The sequence below is a fragment of the Perissodus microlepis genome, chromosome 15 (genome assembly GCF_051167445.1).
Source record: "Perissodus microlepis isolate ML-2025 ecotype Zambia chromosome 15, ASM5116744v1, whole genome shotgun sequence".
In the NCBI taxonomy this organism is placed as follows: Eukaryota; Metazoa; Chordata; class Actinopteri; order Cichliformes; family Cichlidae; genus Perissodus; species Perissodus microlepis.
In genome coordinates this window covers 25,276,488-25,303,034 of record NC_140475.1, presented here as the reverse complement: position 1 = coordinate 25,303,034, position 26,547 = coordinate 25,276,488, and the positions used below count along the sequence as shown (strand labels likewise).

At 39.7% G+C, this 26,547-nt stretch overlaps 3 protein-coding genes across 5 annotated transcripts; 2 read left to right on the top strand and 1 right to left on the bottom strand.

The window, feature by feature from the left end:
* Positions 1 to 8,599: 8,599 nt before the first annotated feature.
* On the bottom strand, positions 8,600 to 17,108 carry LOC146372264 (protein NLRC3-like). Of its 3 annotated transcripts, none has more exons than XM_084952639.1 (10): positions 16,587 to 17,108; positions 16,103 to 16,205; positions 15,884 to 16,012; positions 15,572 to 15,647; positions 15,137 to 15,362; positions 12,012 to 13,809; positions 10,891 to 11,064; positions 10,615 to 10,788; positions 10,086 to 10,132; positions 8,600 to 9,923 (listed from the first exon to the last, which is right to left on the bottom strand). In XM_084952639.1, the coding sequence occupies exons 2-10, from the start codon at positions 16,189 to 16,191 to the stop codon at positions 9,379 to 9,381; spliced, it is 3,258 nt and encodes a 1,085-aa protein (XP_084808765.1). In that variant the 5' UTR covers positions 16,192 to 16,205; positions 16,587 to 17,108; the 3' UTR covers positions 8,600 to 9,378. The 3 variants fall into 3 exon arrangements, with proteins under 3 accessions (XP_084808765.1, XP_084808766.1, XP_084808764.1); XM_084952640.1 differs by having other exon boundaries at positions 16,683 to 17,108; XM_084952638.1 differs by having other exon boundaries at positions 16,103 to 17,108.
* Positions 16,930 to 18,357, top strand: LOC146372263 (uncharacterized). Its single transcript, XM_084952685.1, has 2 exons — positions 16,930 to 17,139; positions 17,785 to 18,357. The coding sequence occupies exon 2, from the start codon at positions 17,809 to 17,811 to the stop codon at positions 18,352 to 18,354; it is 546 nt and encodes a 181-aa protein (XP_084808811.1). The 5' UTR covers positions 16,930 to 17,139; positions 17,785 to 17,808; the 3' UTR covers positions 18,355 to 18,357.
* Positions 18,358 to 22,598: 4,241 nt separating this feature from the next.
* Positions 22,599 to 26,315, top strand: LOC146372262 (uncharacterized). Its single transcript, XM_084952653.1, has 5 exons — positions 22,599 to 22,704; positions 23,224 to 24,246; positions 24,489 to 24,644; positions 24,943 to 25,035; positions 25,469 to 26,315. Exons 2-5 carry the CDS (start codon positions 23,230 to 23,232, stop codon positions 25,790 to 25,792), a joined length of 1,590 nt encoding a protein of 529 aa, XP_084808779.1. The 5' UTR covers positions 22,599 to 22,704; positions 23,224 to 23,229; the 3' UTR covers positions 25,793 to 26,315.
* Positions 26,316 to 26,547: the final 232 nt, after the last annotated feature.

The following is a 26,547-nucleotide window of genomic DNA, read 5'->3' as shown; positions in this document are numbered from 1 at the left end:
GTCCACATTCCTAAATGCACTGAGTACATACAGCAAGCAGCAGTTCTCCCTAACACAAAGCCTTGTTGATGTCAGAGGTCAGAAGAGAATGGGTCTGGCAAAAGTAACACGGGAGCTCGCAAAAGATCCTGCTACTTTTTGATAGTGGTTCTGTTTCTGTCCATACTGAAAGGTCCATGGAGTAGACATGGAGGAGGATTTAGAGCATTTCCTGCGGTCAAGAGAGGTCCCACAAGAGAACATCATGCACATGCAACAAGACAAAGTTAGGGAGACCTGCAAGGGACACTGGAGAAAAAAACAATCAAGATAAACTTGCAAAAGTTCATCTTGATTTTTTTTTCTCCAGTGTCCCTTGCGGGCCTCAGTAACTATCTAAAATGTAACAGGACACTGGCGTAAATTTTCGAACATCTCACACTTCTGTTTAATCAATTTTCAGTTTGACGTTTATTCAGCTGTAATCTCAGGGAAACCAATTTACTCACGAACAAATAAAACACTGAAAAAAGTCAAACAATAACATTTTTAAGTTATCTAAGTGACTTATATATCACCTTTAATCTGAGTAGCGACAGACCGCAGGGGGTTTGAAAATGATGTGCCAGGAGTTCGCTGTTCTGCTAGCTATCGAGCAGGTGGGTAACAGACGTCTCCGAAAACTTTGGAGCACTTTTGCAAATATGTGATGTCTTGACAAACCGAGCAGATATTTGAAGTTTACACAGCTACATTCTGAAATTTGAACATTACCTAATAAGACTGATTCAGGACAGACAATTAGTTCTTTTAAACTTTTCTAGCAGTCCTTCACAAACAGGGAACAGTCTGTCTATTCTCTCCATCTGTCAGCTGGTGCTGACTCTTCCTCCTCCTCTTCCTCACACACTGCTGAGTTTGTCCTGGTGGATCATCAGGGGTGCAGAGCCTCACAGATGATGTGCAGCAGTGGGTCCCTCAGTCTGTCCTCACTCTGGACACTTGCAGTTGTCACACATGGAAATCAAATGTGTGATAAGCTGCAGAATTCAAACACAAGTGTAACTTATAAATACATGTTCATACTTTTATTACACAATCAGAGAGAAAGAAACAGAGAGAGAGTGCAGGACAGACAGACAGGTGACAGTCTCAGGTGTATACACTGCTACAAAACAGCACAAGAGAAGGAGGATTTAGTGTTTGTGTTATTACGAGTGCTAAACAAGAAGAGTTCCCAGATGGTACAGTGGACACATGTGTGACTCCTGTGATTAAAGCATCTTTCTTTCAGCTTAACGAGTGAACCGTCAGCTCCTTCAAACACACGTTAAAGTCCGTTTGGCTCGACACCACCGAACAGAGGCAGCAATATAACATAGCTAACATTAACAGTGCAGTGAATCCTGCTTGTGCCGTGATATTCAGGCCTGCAAACCGAGCAGCATCACTGACTTTCTGCTTGTTGTGTTTGTGGATATATTGCTGACTTTAATTATCCATAAAATCATGGCATTCTCTGTAAGATTAAGGTCAACTATTGAACGGAGTATATTTTAAAGTAAAGGCTTTAAAGCCAAGTTAGTACAAACATCACTAATGTCACATAACTTTGCCGACATGTGGCCAACCGTAATGTTTTAATGTTCTTTGTTATTAAGCATTTGCACATAAATGAGTGACATAATATTCAGTACTTACTTTTAAGAGTTTACTCTTTGGCCGCCCCGCTTCAGCCGTCCTCTGTTTTTTTGTCCGGCAAAATTATCCAACACCAGTGTTTTAGCTAGCAAAGCGGCGTGGCTGATGTGGAGTGAAGCCACGTTAATGACCTTTGGAGATGTGAGCAGGACAGACGGAACAATGGACGGAAAAAGTGTGGACTTTATACCAGTTTTTAAATTGTGTTGATAGGCCACGTAAAACTCGAGTTATGATAAAAAAAAAATATATGCAATGTTTGGTTTTCTTCCTGAATACATTGTTTCGTTGTTTATATTTACTGCAGTAAGAAAACGGTAAAAAACTGCGTTTAATAAGGAAAATGCTCGAAAGCACTCTCCGCCTGTGAGCAAAGACAAAGCCACAAAAAAACCCCACCCTTTCCTATTGGTGGAAAAATGTATCATGTCGACCAATCAAAAAATGAAATGGCAACATGGCATTTAGTTGTTTAGGGAGGGGGAAGTTTTAGGAGTGACGGCGGTGTTTTGAGATGTGAGAGATTTGCGACGTTTAGCGCAAATTTTGTGTAATTAGTGTGTAGTGTAGTCAATAGTTTTGTTGTGTGTGTCAGAACAATGAGGCGACAGCTGAATGTTACAGGTGTTACAGGAGTGATACATCTCCTGTTGTCAGGCCTGCAGGTATCAGGCTGTTGTTCTCCTTTATCTCATCTCATCTCCTTTATCTCATTTCTCCTTTATCTTATTTTTGGAGTGGCACAAATAATTTGTGTGGCATCAAATTTGATGCAGAACAGCTGATTGTTCTCTAAATAGTGTGAAATGTTTATTTAAAAAAACGCCTTGGCTGCATTTTTAGGTAAACAGCTGCAAAAAACTTTGTTGTTTGCATAACTCAGTTACTTTTTTGAAGAAGTAACTAAATATATATAATTGCCCAACATTGGTCATTTTATACTGTATTTTGCAGACAGAGAGTTACAGTACTCTCTCCCAGACCACAGACTCATAATACAAGTCAGAGTTTTATTTAAAAAAAAAAAAAAAAAAAAAGTTCAAGTTATATTTATTTCCAATAGTGTTAACATACTACACAGGTCATGAACAAGAATTTTTTTTAAAATTTTCATTGTAAGTGGGCTAAAGCAGTTATTTAAAGGTAGTCTTACATAAATGTAAATGCTGTAATTTGATTATTTTAATAAACCATGTAACTTGGATGGATTCGATGCTGGCGTGACGACAGTGTACGCGTCTGCTGCTGCTTACAGTGGTCCAAGGGACCGCTCAGGGAGTTTGTGTGTTCGCTCAGACACATGAAAAATTAGAGGGAACATTGGTCATGGTCCCCGTGTTTCGCCGGCTGGCTCAGTGTTAGGCAACATGTTTAGTTTTGTTTTTGTTTTGTGCTCCCTCTCCTCTGTCTCTGCTCTGCCTGGGCAGAGCTCATCACGTGCTCTTGCCTCTTGCCCACACACCTGTGCTAATCATTACACCTGCCGCTGATCTCCTGCAATCCTGAGCACTATTTAGAATGATGGTTCTGTCCTACTCGTCGCTGGATCGTTGAGTAGTGTTAAATATCAACTAAATATCAACACTTCACCCAGCTCTTTTGATTCCTCATAGGCATCTGATGGAAGACAACACACTGCTCAGTAGACCATTTCACACTTTATTCTCTTACACCAGACCTTCCCAAAGTGTGGGGCCCGCCCCCTAGGGGGGGCGCAGAGCCATGGCATGGGGGGCGCAGTATGAAAAGGAAAAAAACAAAACGCTTGCACACTGCTAGCACAGGCGCCCACAGAAACGCAAAGCAGGAGATGAAGCATCGCTGAATATGTTTCCAAACCAACTTCATTCTAAGCCAAAGACTAGAAAATATGGTGAAGCATATCTTCCCTTTGGTTTCACCTGCACAAGTGCCGAGGTAGGTCTCCCCTGCAGAATTGGTTTTCCCTTCTTCTTGGGCTGTTCAAATCACGGACAAACAGTATCCCACATTCTTGATTTTTAGTTCACAAACACTTGTTGTAATGACTAACTACTCCTGACATTTTGGAGATGTTAGCTCTGTATACAGTAAAGTTACAGCGGGATAAAAATAATATCAGGCTGATCCTGCCACAATTTGTTCCCAGTTCAAATCATGGACGAACAGCATCCCACAGCTGTTTATGTTTTTAAACCCATTTTGCACAGAGGCATTTTTTGAAAAATGTATTGATAGCAATGTTGAATATTATTACACAGAAGAAAAAAAAACAACTACATGTAAAATAATCACACCGTGAGGCCTCTGCCTTTGTAAATGGAGGGACAGTAACTGTGTGTAAAACCTGAAGACAGTCAGATTAACAGTAACAGTATTTCATCTCTATCTCCCATTCTGCAATTCATCTCATGTAAACAATAACATGGTGCACAGCCTGACGTGAAAAGAGGCACATACCTTTGACGTTGCCAGACAAACTCTGTATTCCTCATCCGCAAAAAAGGAGTTTTAAAAATTTCGGTGATTCGAAACCACTGTCTTACACTATACTTCTAGAAGGGAGATGCGTCCTGCATGACACGTTGCTGCGGATCTCAAAATGGTGACGCGCCCCTAACAGTTTTATTACAGAAGCTTTCTCATTCTAGTCTAAACAACAGTGTTTCAGTAACTTTCCACCAGAACAGTGGTTCAGTGGTGTTTTAAAAATTCTCCGTTTTCGGTGATTCGAAACGCCGTTTACGCGTGGATGAAACAGCTGCGTTTTCAAAAATACCCATGTAGGTGCGGACGTAGCGTAAAAGAGTTAGTAGTTTATTTTATTACTACCTGTCATTTATTGGAGGTTACTTGTATTTGCTTAATTGTTTACTAAATGTTTGAGGTGTGAAATAAACTGCAATGGAGCAAAATATGGGTGTGTGTGGTTGGAGGATGTGTTAGTGCGTGTGCGTGCGCGCGTGCACGCTTGGGGGGATGGGGGGGTGCGAACGTTTTTGGTGTAAAACAAAGGGGGGCCCAGCAAAAAAAGTTTGGGAACCACTGTTCTAGTGGAAAGTTACTGAAACATTGTTGTTTAGACTAGAATGAGAAAGCTTCTGTAATAAAACTGTTAGGGGCGCGTCACCATTTTGAGATCCGCAGCAACGTGTCATGCAGGACACATCTCCCTTCTAGAAGTATAGTGTAAGACAGTGGTTTCGAATCACCGAAAACTGAGAATTTTTAAAACTCCTTTTTTGCGGATGAGGAATACAGAGTTTGTCTGGCAACGTCAAAGGTATGTGCCTCTTTTCACGTCAGGCTGTGCGCCATGTTATTGTTTACATGAGATGAATTGCAGAATGGGAGATAGAGATGAAATACTGTTACTGTTAATCTGACTGTCTTCAGGTTTTACACGCAGTTACTGTCCCTCCATTTACAAAGGCAGAGGCCTCACGGTGTGATTATTTTACATGTAGTTGTTTTTTTTTTTCTTCTGTGTAATAATATTCAACATTGCTATCAATACATTTTTCAAAAAATGCCTCTGTGCAAAATGGGTTTAAAAACATAAACAGCTGTGGGATGCTGTTAGTCCGTGATTTGAACCGGGGGACAAATCGTGGCAGGATCAGCCTGATATTATTTTTATCCCGCTGTAACTTTACTGTATACAGAGCTAACATCTCCAAAATGTCAGGAGTAGTTAATCATTACAACAAGTGTTTGTGAACTAAAAATCAAGAATGTGGGATACTGTTTGTCCGTGATTTGAACAGCCCAAGAAGAAGGGAAAACCAATTCTGCAGGGGAGACCTACCTTGGCACTTGTGCAGGTGAAACCAAAGGGAAGATATGCTTCACCATATGTTCTAGTCTTTGGCTTAGAATGAAGTTGGTTTGGAAACATATTCAGCGATGCTTCATCTCCTGCTTTGCGTTTCTGTGGGCGCCTGTGCTAGCAGTGTGCAAGCGTTTTGTTTTTTTCCTTTTCATACTGCGCCCCCCCTGCCATGGCTCTGCGCCCCCCCCCCCCAGGAGGCGGGCCCCACACTTTGGGAAGGTCTGCACTAGAAGATGGTCCCCTATTGTCTACTTTTTCCCAGGCAAGCGTGAGCGAAAGTTTACAGCATTCCACCCCCCCAAAGACACGTAGTCTAATGCCTTTATTTTTCAGGGCCGTGTCCACTTAATACTACACTATATGGTTACATAGCGTTTTAGTTAATATAAAGCATAGAATTGAGGCACTTCAAATAATTTTATCTCAACAGTAGCCTACGTTAGTCTGCCCGGTCAAGCAGTATCAAAATCTGTGTTTTCAAGTCCGTTTCTGATCGTGTTTCTTTGTAAATAGATTTTCCCTGGACCTGTTCCTGTAACCCCGTGTGATTGTTCCAGAGAGTGACCGTGTGGCGAAGCATGTGGAGACATGAATGACTGAAAAGGAGAGTGGATTCTGAGAAGTGTGATGTGTGTGTGGACATTCCCTTTCCCCCTCTCGCCCACTGTATATATTTCTGCACCAGCTGAAACTGAGATAATCTAAAGCAGGGCTCGTTTCTCTCCTTGTAACGAATAATGCAAATCAGCTGACCTCCTGCAGCACAAACGTCTCAAACTGTGATCACGGTACCTTGTCATTGTGTTATATGTGATGTCATTGCTGTCTGTGCTATTTAATAATCTTATTAGAACAAAGTTCCATGATTTTATGGTTAAATAAAAAAGATTATTGATCTCTGAACATTACACGTGGAGACTGAAGGACTGAAAGAATGAGAAACATCTGATTTGAGATCCTAAGTAGAATTTTTAAGTTTCTTTGCAGTTTAAATATTTCACTTCGGGCTAAAAATTAAACTTTCTTCTGCAAACATCCTTATTCAGTATCACATGAATGATGATGTTTAACAGTGTCTCCACAGAAAATCTGACAGGCTGTGCAAAGACCTCTTACTGTAACGTGTTTATGATGTTTTATAAGCTGCACATCCCAAAATAATGAATCTGTCCCTGAACGCTTCTCAGGAAACAGGTTCAAAACATGTTTCACTAAAAAACAAAATGTTCACTGCAAGCGGAGATGTTCTAAAACTGAATCAGGTGGATGTTTTGTTTTTTTTAAACAGCTGCTTACAGCAGGAAAAAAAATAATCCACTGTCATGAGAGTCCTGTGATAAAAACTGATTTTAGGTGTTTCCATCAGACTGACCCAAATGTATCTGTTGAAGATGGACTGAAAACCTGGGATATTGAAGGTAACACTTTGGCTGTTAAATTGGCTAATGGCTAATTAATTCTGTTTTTGCTGTTATTTATTCATCCTTATGTTCCAGGGAAACAAATTAGTCTTAACCTAAAGGAAGAATGAAAGAATAGGAAGGAAAATCTTCCATGTTTCTCCCCTTCTCCCTTTTCTGTGAGGCAGTGGGGAGGTAGAGCGTACAGCCCGATCCGGCGGGCAAGTGTTGGAAGCTAGATCGGGCGCCCTCCCTTCCGGCTCTCCTCTCTGCTCTCTCCTATCTTGTCCCTCTTGTCTTACTTCTCTCTGTCACCTTTTCTGTCCCTTTGAAGAAATGAGGCTCCATAAATGTTAAAGAGGTAAGTATTTCTCAGTTGCAGGGAATAGATAGAAGAAAGTAAACTGTAGAAAACTAAACAGCAGAAAGAAGAAGAGAAATAACATAACATAATTTTAACATAAACATAAACTCCGGGGCCTGATCAACCCTGGCATGGCCTCCTTGGATGAGGGTGTCTAGTGATAATGGCCGAAACACCCACTGAATCCAAGGTCCACCACTCACACTCTGTCCCAAATTTTAATATGAGAATGTAGATCAGATCTCTAATCCCTAAACCTAACCAAGGAAAAATGGCAGATTAGCTTGGTTAAAAGACCAAAAGTTGAGGGGCTGCCTTTCCTCATAACAGCCATCCCTCAAGATTTTCTCCATTTAAAGTAGTGCAATATCAGGGATTGTAATATCTAGTCCTTTTACTGAATCTGATTCATTTTATGAGCTGTTTTAAACTCCTTAATCTCGAAAGCACAAATGCAATCATACAAAACCCCATAGCCACAAAACCAAAGTACTCAGCTGGATGGATCATAAAAGGTCTCAGGTACCTCCACAGGTTTACATATTGAAAAAACTAAAATGTGACATAAACGGGAGTCTAACTGCAGTGGAAGCAAAGTAGAATTTTTAAATCCAAGAAATCTGAACCCCCGAAGACACATCTGAGGAAGTGCTGCATAATTAGAAGAGCAATAAGACAAAAGAAGAATTAATTCACAAATTAAACATTTAAAAGAGACCGAAAATAGAAAATCTGTAATGGTTTAATGATTTGAGAACTCCTCAATTGGTTTTTGTAATGTTCAAAAATAATTTCAGATATTCTACCTGAACATAACAATAAAACTCAACAAGATAACACAATATTTTCTACTAGCTCAACTATTATAAGAGCTGTTTAACAGCAACACCCACTCACACTAAAATGATTTAAGATTAGGTTTACTTTTGGATGGTGGAAATAAGAGAAAGTCAAATTATTCATCCAACAATGAGACTGACCAAAGAGGATAAACATGTAACTCACACCATTCAAGGTTTTTAAGTGTGTTAGCTCTTAACTCTTCAAATTCAGGGGCTGCCTTAAGGAAATCTGATAACAGAGCTGCACTAACAGTCACATGATGACCCTTGAACTCTTTAAACTCATTAAACATTAACTGTTTAAGAGTTATGATCTTTATGTCAGATCATAACTCTCTGAATTTGCAGTTGGGAATTGATAACTTATTGATATCAACTTATCAATTCTCTGTTGTGCTCTGAGAGTACCGTAAAAGAGTCTCAGTTTTATTCTGGGAGGAGACACAAACCCAGCCTCACTGGGTCACTCAAGTGTACTTACAGGCAGTGTCAAGCCCAGATAAACAGGAAACCTGCAAGAAGGGCGCTGTTGTGATCCTTCTGCAAATAAGCAAACACTGAAGGTACCTTGCCTCCCAGTAGTGGTATCTACTACCAGCCTAAAGTAGCCATTAAAGAAGGGCAGCTGTGGTTCTCCTGTATCCCACTGGTCATCCTGCTGAAGGTGTGTGGTTAACTTAAGAGCAGGTGTAAAAAAGTTCCATCAGACTTGCCAACGGGGTAGTTGATGATGGCGATACATCAAACCTGTTTCTTCCTCTAAACTCCTGCTGTGTTCATGTCAGCAGTCGTGTTTTAAACGGGTTTTAATATTTTGTCTTTTTTTATTTACAGAAGCAAGTCATTAAAAAGATTCAGTCTTTTATTTGCACTATTCATGTGCAGCACATGTTTAATTTTTAAAAATCAGCCCATCAGCCCTATCATAACGACACAGATAATATTATGAGTAATACAATAAAATAAATGCATATTTAAATTTAAGAAAGTAACAAGAGGATCCTGTAGAGAGTCTATGTCTCTCCTCTTGGCAAACCAAATGTGTTTGACACAAAAAAAAAAGCAGAATAATAAATTTAAAAAACTCAGTTTAACTATTAACCTTCACGGCTTTATATATTTGGTGTCCTGATACCAAATCTGTAAAAACATTTGTTCAGCTACTTCTGCTTATAAGATAAAACAGCATTAAATCACAATCAATGATTTGAACGTTTGACATTTCTATTACAGACTTTGAGATTGTGTCTAAATGTCCAAAGGGTTTTCTTCTTCTTCATTCTACAAAGAACACAGAGACAATGTGGAACCATAAGACCAGAATCCAAACCCAGGATACACAGGTTCAGTGAATGTTGTGTTGACTGTGTGGAGGTGGATCAGAGTGTCAGAGGAGACTCTGTAGAACGACAGAGTCCCAGCAGGACAGTCCACGTACACTGCTACTCTGTTAGACATGGAGGATGAGGAGGGCGAGGAGAAGGAGATGGTTGTAACTGTGTTATTGTGCCAGACGGAGTAACCAACAGTATCAGAGCAGCTCAGACTCCATGACCGATCATTCTCTCCAAACCTGCAGTCAGTTCTGTGTCCTCTCCTTCTGATTCCTCTGTAACTAATAGATATGTGAACTCTTCCTTTCCATTCAACCTCCCAGTAACAACAACCAGTCAGACCGTTTCTACACAGCAGCTGCCACCAACCAAATCTGTCTGGATGATCAGGATATGGTTGCTCCTCCTCCACAACTGTCACCATCTTGTTGTCTTTAGAAAGTTTAAGGTTTGTGTTTATTGAGTTTGTGTCCAGTTCAAGATCACAGACATCTGAAGGCAAGAATAAATAAAAAGTTTACAAGAGGGCACAGTTTTTATCTTACACATCTAATGGCTTTATTCTGTAATTACTGATATGCTGTCATTTGTAGAAAGGTTAATGATAATGATTTGGATTTAATTAGAAAGTTTCACATCATTAGTCAAACTTACACTTCCTCAGACCAGGTTTTAACCACTGTTCACCACTATGGTCCACCCTGGAGAACAAAATGCAAAAACAATGATTGTCTATCCAACTTTCAACGCGTATTAAATGTTAAACATGAACTGTGCAATGTTTAATTTAATATAGTCATTTAAAAGTATTGCTTTGAGTTTTTAATTTATTTAAAAAAAAAAAAAAGATAAATGGACAGCTTTTATATTTGGGAAACTTTTCATAGCTCGAGAAAACAGAGGGTATCAGAAAACTTCACAAAGCCTTTTATAAAATGAAAGGTTTCAACAAGTGCTAGATAAAAGAGCTTATCGAGATAAACAGAATCCAAGGGGAATTACCAAATAACTGTCCAGATGTATGGTTAATTCAATAAGCTAGAAATGAAGATTGCGGCCTCTCCTCCTCCACAGCCTGTGCTTCCTAGTGTGGTGTGACGCATATGTTGATGAGTCTACTCATTCACTGGGGACATTTGTCACTCAAGGGAAAATACTTTGTGTTCCTACTGTCTTTCATTACCTGAGAGTTTCAAGTGTGGAGAGCGGGTCTCTCAGTCTAGCCGATAGCAGCCTCACTCCCAAGTCTCCTAGATGGTTGTAGCTCAGGTCCAACTCTGTCAGATGGTAGGGGTTGCCCCTCATAGCTGAGGCCAAAGCAACACAACCTTCCGCTGTGATCATACAACCTGAGAGCCTGGTTTAGACGATATTAACACAAAATGCAAATATTAATAAAAATTAAGTGACATAAACAGAAAACAGGCTTTAATTGATCCAAAATTAGCTGTAAACTGACCTGAGAATTTTCAGTTTGCAATGTGGATTTTCCAGTCCAGTACACAGCTGCTTCACCCCTAAATCCTGCAGTTTGTTGTTACTCAGGTCTAGCTCAGTCAGCCTACAGGACTGGGAGTGGAGAACTGATGACAAAGCTTTACAGCTTCTTTTTGAGAGATTACAACAGCTGAGCCTGAGAAAGATTTAAGAATGAAAGCAAAAAAAAAAAAAAAAAAAAAAAGAATGGCTATTGCTCAGATAGTAGAATTGAATGTCCACTGATCACAGGATTAGTGGTTTGATCCAATATTTCTTCGATCTGTCTTGGACATGACATTGAACTGTAAGGCCACTTTGTATGGCACCTTGACTGCCAGGGGTTTTTCAATGGACGAATAACACATGCAGTTCAAACCTCTTCATGGAACATAGGTAAAGTTAAAAGGGTCATTTTGCAAATAATTAAACTCCGACTTTTTATTGAAATGTATACAAAGGCAATATGTCACCTGTTTAAACTGAGGGAAATTGAGCAGTAAACAATCTATCCATCTGTTTTACATCATGTCTTATCTTACCATATTTATGGTGATCTCAGTTTAATTTTAATCATTTTTGAACATAAGAACATGTTTATAGAACACTTTGATTTGCATTTATGGAAGACGACAATGTTCTTTAAAGTGTATGTGAGACCCTGCAATGATTTACTTTAACAAAATGTTCTTTTGCTTAGATGATCCTTGTTTCCTGCATTTCACTGGATTCTGTGAACAATTAAATTTCCAAATTATCTGCAGTTATGCAATGAGAAAGATTTTTAAATTATTGAACTATTTGTCCTCCCTGTTTTTATTTTAAAAAGTTTCAATTTATTTGTCATGCTCTTTTAATACCCTGCATAAAAAGAACATTAGTCGTTTTAGGTTTTAGATTGCCCAGTCTTTTTTTTTCTTTTGTTTTTTGCCTTGATGTGTTACTGATATTAAATACAAAATGAAAACCTTTCAAACAGTGATTTTAATACTAGTACCATTTTCAATGACTATTGTAATAATTCTGTGTTTAGGTTTTCTTTTATTTCTACTTTATACTGCACAAACATTTCTATACATGGGTTTGTAGATGTCTTGTACTCACAGAGCTTTGTTGGAGGCTTTGACCACTGGCAGCAGCCTCAGAAGAGCCTCCTCTGAAGAAGAGTATTTTTTCAGGTCAAATCCATCCAGATCTTCTTCTGATGACAGTAAGATGAAGACCACAGCTGACCACTGAGATGGAGACAGTTCATTTGTAGAAAGACTACCAGATCTTATGGACTGTTGGATCTCCTCCACTAGAGAACGATCATTCAGTTCATTCAGACAATGGAACAGATTAATGCTTTTCTCTGCAGAAAGATTCTCACTGATCATCTTCTTGATGTACTGGGCTGTGTCCTGTGAGTTACTTCCCGTCTGTGTCAGCAAGCCTCGTAGGAGAGTCTGATTGGTCTGCAGTGAAAGACCCAGGAGGAAGCGGAGGAACAAGTCCAGGTGTCCATTTGGACTCTCCAAGGCCTTATCCACAGCACTCTGGTAGAGATATTTTAGTTCATGTATTTCTGTAAACACTTCAGGCGAACAAGATGCTGCCTGTTGTTCTTCCAGCAGGTTGACTTCAGAGTTGATGAAGGTCAGATGGACATGAAGAGCAGCCAGAAACTCCTGAACACTCAGATGGATGAAGCAGAACACCTTGTCCTGGTACAGTCCTCTCTCTTCTTTAAAGATCTGTGTGAACACTCCTGAGTACAATGAGGCTGCTCTGATGTCAATACCACACTCTGTCAGGTCTGATTCATAGAAGATCAGATTTCCTTTCTGCAGCTGATCAAAAGCCAGTTTTCCCAGAGATTCGATAATCTTCCTGCTCTCTAGACTCCAGTGTGGATCTGTCTCAGCTCCTCCATCATACTTGACCATCTTCACTTTGGTTTGAACCACCAGGAAGTGGATGTACATCTCAGTCAGGGTCTTGGGCAACTCACCTTCCTCACTGGTTTTCAGCACATCTTCCAGAACTGTAGCAGTGATCCAGCAGAAGACTGGGATGTGGCACATGATGTGGAGGCTTCGTGATGACTTGATGTGGGAGAAGATCTTGGTTACCTGCTTCTTATCTCTGAATCTCTTCCTGAAATACTCCTCCTTCTGTGGGTTAGTGAACCCTCTGACCTCTGTCACCATGTCAACACACTCAGGAGGGATCTGATTGGCCGCTGCAGGTCGTGTGGTTATCCAGATGCGGGCAGAAGGAAGCAGTTTCCCCCTGATGAGGTTTATCAGCAGCACATCCACTGAGGTGGACTCTGTAACATCAGTCAAAATTGTAGTTTTGTGGAAGTCCAGAGGAAGTCGACACTCATCCAGACCATCAAAGATGAACACAACCTGGAAGTCTTCAAAGCTGCAGAGTCCTGCTTCTTTGGTTTCAGTAAAGAAGTGATGAACAAGTTCCACCAAGCTGAACTTTTCCTTTTTCAGCACATTCAACTCTCTGAAAGTGAATGGAAACATGAACTTGATGTCCTGGTTGGCTTTGTCTTCAGCCCAGTCCAGAGTGAACTTCTGTGTTAGGACTGTTTTCCCAATGCCGGCCACTCCCTTTGTCAGCACTGTTCTGATTGGTTCATCTCTTCCAGGTGAGACTGTAAAGATGTCTTCTTGTCTGATTATTGTTTCTGGTCTGTTTGGTTTCCTGGATGCTGTTTCAATCTGTCTGACCTCATGTTCATCATTCACATCTGAAGTCCCTCCCTCTGTGATGTAGAGCTCTGTGTAGATCTGATTCAGAAGGGTTGGGTTTCCTGCTTTAGCGATCCCCTCAAACACACACTGGAACTTCCTCTTTAGGTGAGTCTTGTGTTTTTGGCGAAACTCTGCAGCATCAGGATTTCCTAAATGAACAAATAAGAAACATGTCACAGTTTTGATCATTTTTCTAGCGTATATGCATGTTTGTGAAAGACCAGAATTTTAAAACATGCAACATCAAAGCTTTTTTCAATTTTCTTGTGCATACATGAAAAGCTAGATACAGCAAGAGCAGCAACAAGACACCCCATAACAGCCACACCGCATATCAGGCACTAAAGTAAAACATATAAGAAAACGTTTGGACAGCTTTTATTGCAGTAAGATTTGTTGTATTTGCAGTCCAAATGTTTGTTCATAGTAAAGGCAATGTTTGTTTTATTCTAATATAATTTATTTTATTATATCCCATAAGTAGGTTATCATCAAATTCATGATACAGAAAAAAAAACAAAGGAGAAAAAAAAAAGTGTTTTAATACGGATCTAGCAAATGAAGTGGAAAACTGTGCCGTGGTCTGACGAGTCCATGTTTCAAACTGTTTTGGGAACTCATGGACATAGTGTCCTTCGGGCCAAAGAGGAAAAGGACCATCTGGATTGTTATCAATTAAAGGTTCAAAAGCCAGTATCTGTGATGGTATATGGGTGTGTTAGTACCCACGACATGGGCAACTGGCACATATGTGAAGGTACCATTAATGCTTAAAGGTACATACAGGTTTTGGAGCAAAATATTCTGCCATCCAAGGGACAACTTTTTCAGCGACGTCCCTGCTTACTTCAGCAGGACTATCCGAAGCCACATTCTGCATGTGTTACAACAGCGTGGCTTAGTATTAAAAGAGTGACCTCCCAGCAGTCCAGACCTGTCTCTCATTGAAAATGTGTAGCACATTATGAAGCCCAAAACACGACAACATAGACCTGGACTGTTGAGCAACTGTTGTACATCAAGCAAGAATGGGAAAGAATTCCACCTACACAGCTTCAACAGTTAGTGTCCTCAGTTCCCAAATGCTTATTGAGTATTGTTAAAAGGAACGGTGATATAACCCAGTGGTCAGCATGCCCCCATCCCAGCTTTTGTGGAACGTGTTGCAGGCATCAAACTCAAAATGAGTTAAAGATTTGCAAAACAACAAAGTTTGAGTTTGAACATTAGATCTTGTCTTTGTAGTGTACTCAATTAAATGTAGGTTTAAAGGGATTTGCAAATCATTGTTATTTACATTTTACACAAAGTTCCAACTTCATTTGAATTGGGGTTGTATAAAGGCATTCAAGTGGTGAACTATGAACGTGAAATATGAACATAAGCTAATGTAATGTTGTGTAATGTTAGGTTTGGAAACCAGAACTTCTTTTCTTTGTTCTTTGCACCATGTTTAAGTTGTTAAAATCATCTCACTGCTCTGCAGACGGTCAGCCAGCTCCTCCTGCTTCAGTCTCCTCAGGAAGTGCAGCGTGATCTTTATAAATGAGTCTTGGTTGCACTTCATTTGATCTTCATCCTCACCCTCCGACACATCTTCTTCCTCCTGACTCTCTGAGTACTGTGAGCAATTTGGATTCAGGACTTTCTTGATCTTCTTCAGCTCATTCTTCACAAAGCGGACAATGTTTTCCTCCAGCAGCTGGAACAGAGAGGCACAGACTTGGCTTTCAAAGTGACAGAAGGAAAATGAGATCCATGTGAAGATCCATTTACGAGAGCAGTGTGGACAATAATTACAATATGTATGCCAGTAAACTTGAATCAGCTCAAATATATTAAGCTGCTCACTGAGTCTGTTTCAGTTTTTATTCGTAATTTTTCAAATAAAGTGCTCTTGAATCTTCTCACCGTAAATATGGAGTCCAGATTTGTTTGATGACAAGGGTCAGACTGAGAACTGAGAGTCTCTGAGCTCTGCAAAAATCTGCAAAAACATTCAACATTAGCACATGTGCAGTTTGTTAAAGGTGTTGTTTTGTATAATGAGTCCTGGTACGAACACAAAGTGATCACTAATGCAAGAGCTGGTGTCGCTGTTGGAAGTGATGTCTTTAAGGAAGAAACACAATCAACAGTTTACATCCTCACCTGTTGCGTTATTAACTTAATATTTTAATTAAATCATAAAACATAACATGAAGAAAAACAACACTAACTCACTGGTTTTCAAAAGAATGCTGTCGTTTAAAAACAAGAGGAGGTTCCTTGGACTGATCACTGCTCATGGAGACAGAGCTGGGCTCGGGCTCAGGCTCAGGTTCAGAGTTTGATCTGGGCCTCTTCTTTGCGCTTGAAAACAAAACACAAACGTTTGAGTGTGGATCATGACTGTGAACAGACCTGGAGAAAAGTCCTTACAGTCAGAGATGGTCCTCTCACCCCCGAGCTTTGGTCTGGCTCTCATGTTCCCCACACAGAGTGGATTCAGACGGAGGGATTCCCTCCTCTCTGTGCTCACACTGTTCCATAGTAGAGCTCTCACCTTCACACAGACAAAGCAACACACTCAGTCAGGACTGATCCTCAGTAATGGGGCTGTTCAAACAGCCTCAGCATTCACCATAAATAGAGCACAAATATTCAGAATATTGTTAAAACTAGGGGTGGGAATTAACGTGTTAACTGAAATTAATTCATTTGAAAAAAATAACGTCAATGCATGATTTCCTGGTATACCGATTACACTGATGCACACAACTACAAAAAAACGGAACAATCAGAAGAAAACGCGTTGCTAGGACTGATCAGAGGCTAATTTCATTTCAAAAGACTACCCGACGGAAGCCTTGATAAAAGCGTGGTTTTGTGCAAATTGTGCAAAAAGGAGTTTGCATGCCACCGAAGCACTTCAACCTAACAGTACCATCTAAATGCAAAACATGTTGCAGCGGGCACAGAAACTGTGGAGCTGTTAGCGATAGCAGTCCGAGTACCAACAAAAGGTGTCCGCAGCCCAAACCTGATGAAATGACTGGCTTCAGGACCAAAATTAGTAAGCCAACATCAGACAAAGTTACAAATTCTCTTGCAAAATGGATTGCTCTGGACTGTAGACCACTATCAGTGGTAGAAGACAGGGGATTAGAAAATGTGCTACAGTTGGCGTCAGGTGATCCAACTTTCCACCTGCCGTGTCAAAAAGCTATTTTATGTAAAATTCAACAGCTTTATATGGAAGCCCGTTTCCGCCACTGAAAAAAAAAAAGATCCATAATCCATTATTTTCTCAAATTTCGAGTTAGCGCTGCCAATAACAAATCTACGTGGCTGACGTCATTTCCTTGTTACCTGGACGGATATGGCGCAAAGGGGTGCGCCCTCAAAATTGGATCGTGTCGTGAGCTACTGTATAACAACAAATGGCGCCAGGTTCTTCAGCTTTGAATGCCTTCCTACAAATGATAACTGGATAAAAGGTATACAAAAACGGTGTGACAGCGATTGTTACATACAAAGTTGAATAGAATGCAACGTGAGGGTTAACCAAAGGTACCTATAAGGTTTCTGTTACACGCTAATGACACCTGCTACGTCTGATGAAACAGACGTTTTGCTGAAAGCATGCGTAATAAGTGTACAGCACTGTATAAAACAAAATCACAAATCACCTAAAACAGGGAATATGACTGAAAACTATATAAATAAGGAACAAAACCAATAAAAATGTAACCAGACAACTGAGAAAATGTGGGATTGACTGTATTGTAATGCTGATTGTAGTTACAGTGCAAGTGGACACTTAAAAATGCAATTCCCACTTCTCCACCATAGTCAGAGCTCATAATGTAGGTAGGCACAGATACTTTGATGATAATATGGTGGCTTTATAATAGGTAATTTTAGTTTACATCCTTCCTTACAGCATGGGAGACTTGACTAAATTCTTGAAACAAAGAGAAGTCTCTGAGGAATTTATACAGACCTTGGAGAATGAGAAGGTACTTAATTCCAACAAGATACTGGTTGAAATGCAACTTTTTCTCATTGTTCTTAAGTTAAAAATAGGATTGTATTTTCAAGGCTGGTTGTTTTAATAAATTAAATTATTTTTCCATCTTTAGATTGATGCCAGTGTCATAAGTCTAATGACAGATGAGGAGCTGAAGACTTATTTGCCATCATACGGTGATCGTCTAGCAGTATTTGGATTTTGCAGACGGAGGGGCAGCAGCCGCAAGTCAGCGCTTTTTGAATGGCTGAAATCCAAACTGTCCAAAAGAAAATTATCTGAAGAGGATGGCAGTAGCACATGGCAAGAAGAACATTCCCAAACAACCCATAAAAGAAATGCTCTGAAGAGAAATAGAAAAATAGAAATAGGATGTATGCATTATGATGAAGACACTGAGGTTTTCAAGCAGGTTAGAGCTAGACGAGGAGGAGGAACAAGAAAAATAGACATTTGCAAGGATGCCAAGAAAAGGGACGTATTACAGGTTGCAACAGGCCTGTTCTTTCCAGATGGAGGAAACATTCAGGGGCCCTTAACAGATTTTGACTGTGATCTGAAGGATTATCAAGAGATGATAGTCGATGATGCATTGACAGTAGGAGAACTTTATCATGTCACAAAACTAAATATTAGTGGTGTGCGATACTGCATATTTTGGTATCGATCCGATACCAAGTAAATACGGGCCAGTATCGCCGATACCAATACCGATACCAATACCAATACTTTTCAATAAATAAGGTGGATGCCTCATTGAATTGCTAAATCGCAATTCATTTTCATGACCTTAAGTGTTTTTTGTGATTTTTCCTTTTGTATTATTAATTACCTCTGTTTTGTTCTTTCTGCGCCAAAGTCGGTTGTTGTGTAAAATCCTTTCAAGTGTACGAAGGCTGATAGTAATGCCATGTGATTCAGCTAATAACGCAAGAATCTCCTCATTTGTGAAGCCACACTTAAAATACTCAGCAATTTGTGAATTCATGATCCGTATCTTTACTACTGTTAGCATATCTGTAGCATTTGTAGCTGAGGGCTTCAGCTTCTGGGTAACACGGAAATGACGTCATTCACGTAGATTACTGATTGGCAGAGCTAACTCGAAATTTTGAGTTATCTCATAATTTCGAGTTGCTAAGTCGAAATTTCGAGTTACTACACTCTAAAAAGTGTATTTCAGCAGTAGTTGAAGTTACGTAAAGTTCAGAGTGAGTTTCATTAAGATTTCTGCTTTAGTGGAGCCAGTCTACATTTGTGGAGTATATCAACTTGTTATTACGTGTTGTTCCCTCAGTACACCTGTAACCTGCTATTCTCATTAGAGTCAACCTGCATCAATTAGGTTTCTCGTGACGCAGTGCGTCTGATGTCATGACGTCTCCGCCTTCTCCAGAATTTTTTACCTGCGGTTGAGAACAACAATTTGAGAGGCACTTGGCTGCAGGCAGGACCTTGTGAACAATTTGGTCAATAAGGTAACGAAGATATTACTTTTTCCATAGTCCTTGAAGGTAAGTCAAATGTAGAACACATATTTTAATATATTAGATATAAAAATATTCCAACTGTATTGTTAAGTGTTTAGTAAACTGACCTGACCAAACCGCTATCATTCAGCCCTGCTAACATTAGCGAAATGTCAGACCTGTTGGTAGTTTGTGCTTGGACATGTAGGTTAAGTTAGTAGTTTGCCGGCGGTACTCTCTTGTTTTAATATCGTAACGCTAGCTTAAAGTTGTGTATTCATGCAGTGTGTCGGTGTTGGCTTACTGTTAGTTATTCATTAGCATTAGCACATTATAGCGGCAAGCTGGGCCGCGGTTCTCTTCAGACTACGTTACTTCGGGCGCGCGCATTTATACACGAGTGGTTGTTCGCAGTATGCCTGTCGGCGCGAATAGTTCATGCGGTCACGGCCACGGGTGATGTAGGAGGTAAAGTTTAGCTGTGGTGGCTCCAGGAAGCATGCATTTACTGCCGCTTGCATTGCTTTCAATGTACATGACTTAAAGTTAATTCAGTTTTACACTGAACAGGAATCGGCTTTATATATAAAACAATTGCAAAAAAAAAAATGTACCTATGGGCATTTGGGTTTTGTTTTTAAACTTTTGTTTTGAACTTATCCCTTTAAAATCTAATTAGAGAGGGCTGGCTACATTTGATGAATACATTTTGTGTTTAAATGATTCGCTTTGTGTTGGGCAATGTGGCAAAAAGCTGAGATGAGATCTAGTCTCATATCACCATATTGATATATTGTAATATTGCCCAACTCTCCCTCTGTGTTTTCTCAAATTATTTATATACACCCAGTAAAGCGTGTCTCTTTGTTTCTCCAGTGCTATGCTTCATGTGGAGATGTAAGGACTGTGGGACAACATTAACAAAAAGATCTGAATTGCTCAAACACTACAAACTGATTCATAGGCATTACGGACGAGGCCACTCATATCCATGCACTTATTTAAATTGTGCATGTAGGTTCAAGACTTGGAACGCCCTACTGAGCCATCTATCAAGAAATCACCCTGCCCAACAAGCAGTCTCCAAAGCTGCGTCCACATTCACTTGCCATATTTGTGGCCATAATCAACTCTCCACAGAAAGAGAATATTTTCAACATATCTATCAGCATCTTAAAAATAAGGAGACTGTAACATGTGTGTTCCAAAACTGTGAATATAAAACCAATGTCTATGAGAACTTCAAAAGTCATAAATACAGAAAACACTCTGGTACAGTGAACACATTTAAGCCTGGAATAAGTTCTGTTGATGAATCTTGTGCCAGTGTTGCCAGTGATATTTCAGATGTGGGAATTATAGAGAGTGATGTAAATTTAAATTCTGCTTTTGACAATGGGTATTCTGAAAACTTAGAGAAGGATATTGAGCTTAAAATTGCTTCAGTGCTCCTTAAGTTGGAACACAACTTTCTTGTGTCTAATGCAGCTGTAGATGAGCTTTTGCAGGAGTTAAACTATTTGATTGGTTCTGTTTCTGTGGCGATTACCCAAAAGACTATTAGCCAAGTATTACAAGACAATGGATGCCAATTTGACCAGTCAGTTGTTGAAAAGCTAGCCAGTGTACTCTGTGAGACAAACCCTGTAAAAAAAGCAATTGGAGATAAAGGTCCACTTTCCAGTCCTTGGAGACGAAAAGCATACTATAAGAGCCACTTTAAAGTAGTGGAACCAGTGGAATATATACTTGATCGAAAAAATAACAAGTCATTCCAATATATTTCAATTTTAAAGTCTTTGCAGCATATTCTTGACTGCCAGACAATCTTGGATCAGGCTGTTAATTTGAATACTGTAGATAATCAGCCTCAAAAAACTTCTGTGCACTACAAAACTATCTTCGATGGTGACTTCTTCCATGAAAATGGACTGTTGTCCAAGCAGGAAAGCATTTCATTGATATTATACATTGATGAATTCGAAATATGTAATCCCCTTGGTACATCACGGAGGAAGCATAAAATTTGTGGATTGTACTGGGTTTTGGGTAATTTGCCACCAGGCTGTAATTCTGCTTTAACCTCAATCTATTTGGCTGCTTTAATCAAAAGTAATGATCTGAAGTGCTATGGGTATGAGAAAGTGTTAAAACCTGTAATTAATGATCTTGTCATTTTGGAACAGAGTGGGATATTTCTGTCAAAGTTGGGCAGAACAGTAAAAGGCACTGTTCAGTGTGTTGTTGCCGACAACCTTGGTGCACACAGTATTGCTGGATTCTTTGAAAATTTCTCAGGGACATACGTATGTAGATTTTGCACTGCAGAAACATCAGAGTTCCAGACTATTGAAGTCAGAAGTGAAGTCTTTACTTTAAGAACAAAAGACATTCATGCAGATCATTTACGAATTATTGAGGAAAACAAATGGCCCAGTTATTATGGTGTGAAATCAAAGTGTATTTTGTCAAAGCACCTCTCACATTTTGATGTTACCACTGGGTTTCCACCTGATGTTGTACATGATCTTTTTGAGGGAATTGTTCCTTTTGAACTTGCGCTTTGCCTCAATTTGTTAATCAAAAAAAAGTATTTCACATTATGTACATTGAATGAAGCAATATCATCTTTCAACTTTAAGTGGGCTGACAAAACAAATCGACCTCATCCTGTGGCTCTCAGTTTTGCATCCAAAAAAAGTGTAGGAGGGAATGCACACGAGAACTGGAGTCTTACCAGATTTTTGCCTTTGTTCGTTGGGCAGAGTGTACCCTGTGAGGAGCCTGCTTAGCACATCTTAACAGACTTGAAGGACATTGTTGATCTTGTTGTCAGTCCTGTTCATACTGAGGACTCCATTGCATACCTTGGTTTTAAGATCTCCGAGCACAGAATCAAGTTTCAAGAGGTTTTCCCAGATGTTAATCTTAAACCAAAGCACCACTACTTGGAACATTATCCATACTTGATCCGTAAGTTTGGGCCACTGGTTGCACTGTGGACTATGCGATTCGAAGCAAAGCATAGTTTTTTTAAAAGAGTTGCAAGGAACATCAGATGCTTCAAAAATGTACTTCTTTCCCTTTCACAGAGACATCAGTATCAGATTGCATATCATTTGCATGCAATTAGCTTTGCCAAACCCCCACTGGAAGTAACAGATGTTTCCACTGTTCACATTGATGTTCTTAACAAGGACATCTCAAATGCACTGAGACAGAAGTCTCCAGATATGGACAATGTGTGCTTGGCTAAAAGTGTAGCATATAATGGACTAATCTACAAGTGTGGGATGATCTTGATCCACGGCTCACTGGGAGGACTGCCAGAGTTTGGTGAAATCATCTAAATGGTGATACTGCAGGACAAACTAATCTTCATTCTGAAAAAGCTTAGCGGATGGTATATGGAACACTACAGAGCTTATGATCTCAAAACATCACCAAGCAAAGAAGTGGAACTTGTTGAGCCACAAGAACTGCATGATACCTACCCACTGGCAGACTACAAAATTAGAGGGATGCGTCTTGTCACCTTGAAAAGATATGTCCATGTTTAAAGGGTGAGACCTCAAAATATGATAAAGTATTTTCTTAAGTGGGAAAACCAAACCCAGACCCATACAATACTAATGTGTTCTCAGAACATATTTATTTTATACTGCAAGCCAAAGTGGTGTGATGATGTCATTGGCAATTCATCAATTATGTCATTTTTTTAATGCAGGTTGCTGGATTCCAGTCAGTGAATGCTAATCCTATGCTCTCCCCCCTTCTGCTTCTCTTCTCTTTTTCTTCTTTCCTCTCCTTGTTGTCTCCTATATTCTCCTCACCTCCTCTCCTTCTCTCTTCTCTTCAATGTCTCCCATATTCTCGCCATCTCTATTCTCCTCCCCTCTCCTCTTCGGTTTGCCTTCTCTCCTCACTGCCTCAGCTGATCTCCACCTCTCCTCTTCATTTTCTCCTCCCCTTTCCTCCTCTCTTTGCCTTCTCTCTTTTCCTCTAGTTTGACATTAAATTCTCCTAATTGGAAATGTCAGTGGTTTACATGTTGATCCTCACTAACTGTGCTTTGTTCTCAGACCACCATGGCTGGTTCAACACCTGCAAGACTGAAGGTGATTTTAGGAGAGAACAACATTGAAAAGCTGACTCTTCCAAATGGCATCCCAGAGTCACTTGAAGACCTTCTCAGCACGATAAAGACTACCTTTGGGTTAAAAGGTAACTTCAGACTGCAATACATGGACCAAGACTTTGGCAACGACTTCTTCAATCTGAATTCTACCACCGAACTTCGGAATTTGGGGACAATCAAAGTGATCCACCAGCAAACAAATCCACCTTTGATCAGTGCCGATCAGTCCACTTCATCTCTGTCTCTTTCATTTGAGTCTGATGACGGTATTTCGGTGGCATCAAATGACACAATTATCCTCTCATCCCCTGAATCTATGTCATCTCGAACACAACAGTGGCCAGAAGACTTTGCAATTCCCCAATTTTCATATGACACAGAGCTACAGCTAGAGAGGGGGAATACTGAGTACCGTGTGAGCCAAAAAATGTTGACTTTAAGCGCCCGAATGCTGTCTGATATCCTGAAAAGAGTTGCAGAAGAAATTTACCGTTACAAGGCCTATCCAGAGGATGCACATTTCTGCGCAGCTGCAGAGGCCCTTATCAAAAAGCACCCATGTTTGAAAGAACCTGGATCATTCAATGGCTGCTACGGTTGGAAACAACGACTGAAGTACAAAATGGCAAACTACAGGACCCAGCTCAAATTACAGGGGTGTCCAGAGCTGTGTGTAAACTCACTGAAATCTAAAGCTACTACAGATGCTTTCCCTGCTAAAAAAGTGAAGAAGCCAAAACGTTCTGAAGCTAACTTTTATCCATCCTTTCCTACTGGTGAGACTCTGGAAAGCATGGAAAAAGTGAGACTAGAACTTCTGACAGAGATCGGGATAAGGGACAATGAAAGGGTCATCGCAGACAAAATGGCTAACACGTTTGCCTACAGACGACATGAGGTGGTAAACCAAGAACCAAGCATTCAGGAACTGAAGGACAGATGGCCTGCACTCTTCACACAGAAAGAGGTAAGAATGGAACTGAAGTGATCGAAGTCTGTATGCTTCAGGATTTATTGCAGTTAACTTTCATGAATCGGTCATAACTTGATGTGGTTGAGATTTTATAACACTGAACTTAATGAAAGAATTTACATTTTGAATTCCCATATATGTTATACTTTTTGGGATATAGACATTTTGGCATACAATCAGTTTCAGCATTTTGTTCCATAATACAATATCTACTGTCATTTGTGTTTTGTTTTTAGATAAATACAGAGTTCCAGAGGCTCATGGCTGTTCCTCTTGAGTGGAAGTTCATGGCCCAGTTAGACATGCACTCAAGTCAGCTGATCAAAGTCATACGTGCCAAAGGAGGAGCAACACGCCAAAAGATTGCGAACATCATGGACACATTGGACCAGGTAAATCTGTACCATCAAACAAGATACTTCGTAATTAAGAGGGCTGTCAAAATATATCTGAATCCTTCATAAAGACAATATGGGCAGGCCAATGCTAATCATGGCTTTCATATGCATGAATGTTTTTAGCGACTCAAAAAATACACCACTGAACTCATCCCCTTTTCTTTCTGTAATGAATCTCTGGGCTTGTGAATTACTGTTTTTAAATAAAGTACATGTAAGTTAAGCAATAAGAGTAAGGATGTCTGTCTTATGAAATTTAGAGTTTAAAATGAATCAACATTTGTTGTTCTAGACTGTGGACATTAATCATCGGAGGGAATGTGTGCTGAAAGCCCTCACCATCTTCCTGGGAGAAGATGCAGATGGCCTGATCAAGGAATACCTTGTAAGTTTCAACAGTTTGTCAGCACATCTTGTCAAAGGGACACAAAAAAAGTTAACTGTTAGAACAAACATAACACGTGAACCATAGTTGGATTGCTGACATGTATTTATTATCATGACCATATTGGACATTATGTAATTCCCAGCAACAACACATTACATATTGGATTGACTTTGTTTTAAGTAAGACGGGCTTACTTGATTATTCAAGTTCAAAGGAATAGTTTGACATGTTGGGAAATCTTATCTTTCTTGCTTACAATTTGATTAGAGTCAGATTGATACACCTCTCTCTGCTGTTTCTGGTGTGTGATGACACCCAGCCAAGAAATAGCCCAGCACATAACACATATTGGTACATCACCCAAACACTTAATCACAGTAAGAAGTGAGGCTAATGATGATTTGTGTTTGTGTCTTGTACCCCTCTGTAGGACTGTGGAGCAGATGATGTTCAGAGGGACCTGGAGGAGGTCACCATGGCAGTGTATGTGATTCGGAAGGAGGGGGAGGGACTGCAGGAGCCACCTGAAGACATTGGCATTGTCATTGAGGGTGTGGAAGTGTTGCATGAACTAACTTCGGTTGCCTCAGCTTGTGCCCTGCTTCTAGGTTTGATCTATGCACTCAACCTAGCTTATCCAAAACCCTTTCGCTTCACTTTTGAAGTGCTCCAAAAAATCTTCATGCAGCTTGATCAGCACAAGATGTCCCCCAAAGTCCAAAATCTGTATATCAAACTTCAAAGCTCCCAGTAATGGCACAGAACAATGACCAACAAATGGCCTTGTGCCATAATGCGAAGGAACAACTGTGTTTGGACATATAGCATGTAAAATATGTAGTCTCTTTTGGATGTTGGGCCTTTTTTATGCTCCAAGAGACCTCAAACCCCAATTTAATGTGCTTTTATACATACTTTGTATGGTATTTTTATTTATTTTTTAATTTTTTTTCAGACATATTTGCCTTCGTTTCAAGGGAAAGGTTGCATTTCAGGTTTGATGTGCTCAGTTATACAACAAACTGTTGTGACATTCTAAAACTCTAAAGGAGTGTTTATATTTTTTCATCCCCATTGGTCAGCTACACTGTTCAGATATTTATTCATTGGCTATAGCTGAAGAGAAGTTTCTGTATACTCTTGGGGCACTTTTTCATAGTTGACACTATATTTGTTGAGATTGATATTTGTGTAATACTGTGTTGCACTTTACACTTTGATGACAACTTTGTGGTCCTACTAAGCGTTACTTGCATTTTGTGCATATGTGTTTTAAAAAGGACAAACGTGTAATGTGTTTGACCAAAAGCTGTGTTGGTTGCCATAAAGGTAATACTTTATTACATTTATACAATAAAGCATTTAAAAAAAAAAAAATTGGATTTTGAATTTTTGAAAAATATTTTCAGCCAACTTAAAATTTTGATTTAAGCTTTATTAAACTGTTAGAGATAATCTTTTATCAAACACTCAGATATAATGAAATAACACTCAGACACTTCAGCAGTT

What these genes read in the sequence shown, in the direction of transcription:
- LOC146372262 (XM_084952653.1), top strand. Translation starts at nt 23,230, where the DNA reads ATGGCTGGTTCAACACCTGCAAGACTGAAGGTGATTTTAGGAGAGAAC. An exon ending in CACTCTTCACACAGAAAGAG is followed by an intron (nt 24,247 to 24,488) that starts GTAAGAATGGAA and finishes TTTTGTTTTTAG; the next exon opens with ATAAATACAGAGTTCCAGAG. An exon ending in GCCTGATCAAGGAATACCTT is followed by an intron (nt 25,036 to 25,468) that starts GTAAGTTTCAAC and finishes ACCCCTCTGTAG; the next exon opens with GACTGTGGAGCAGATGATGT.
- LOC146372264 (XM_084952638.1), bottom strand. Translation starts at nt 16,191, where the DNA reads ATGGAACAGTGTGAGCACAGAGAGGAGGGAATCCCTCCGTCTGAATCC. An exon ending in AGCCAGACCAAAGCTCGGGG is followed by an intron (nt 16,013 to 16,102) that starts GTGAGAGGACCA and finishes TTTGTTTTCAAG; the next exon opens with CGCAAAGAAGAGGCCCAGAT. An exon ending in CAGCATTCTTTTGAAAACCA is followed by an intron (nt 15,648 to 15,883) that starts GTGAGTTAGTGT and finishes ATGTTTTTGCAG; the next exon opens with ATTTTTGCAGAGCTCAGAGA.
- LOC146372263 (XM_084952685.1), top strand. Translation starts at nt 17,809, where the DNA reads ATGACAGATGAGGAGCTGAAGACTTATTTGCCATCATACGGTGATCGT.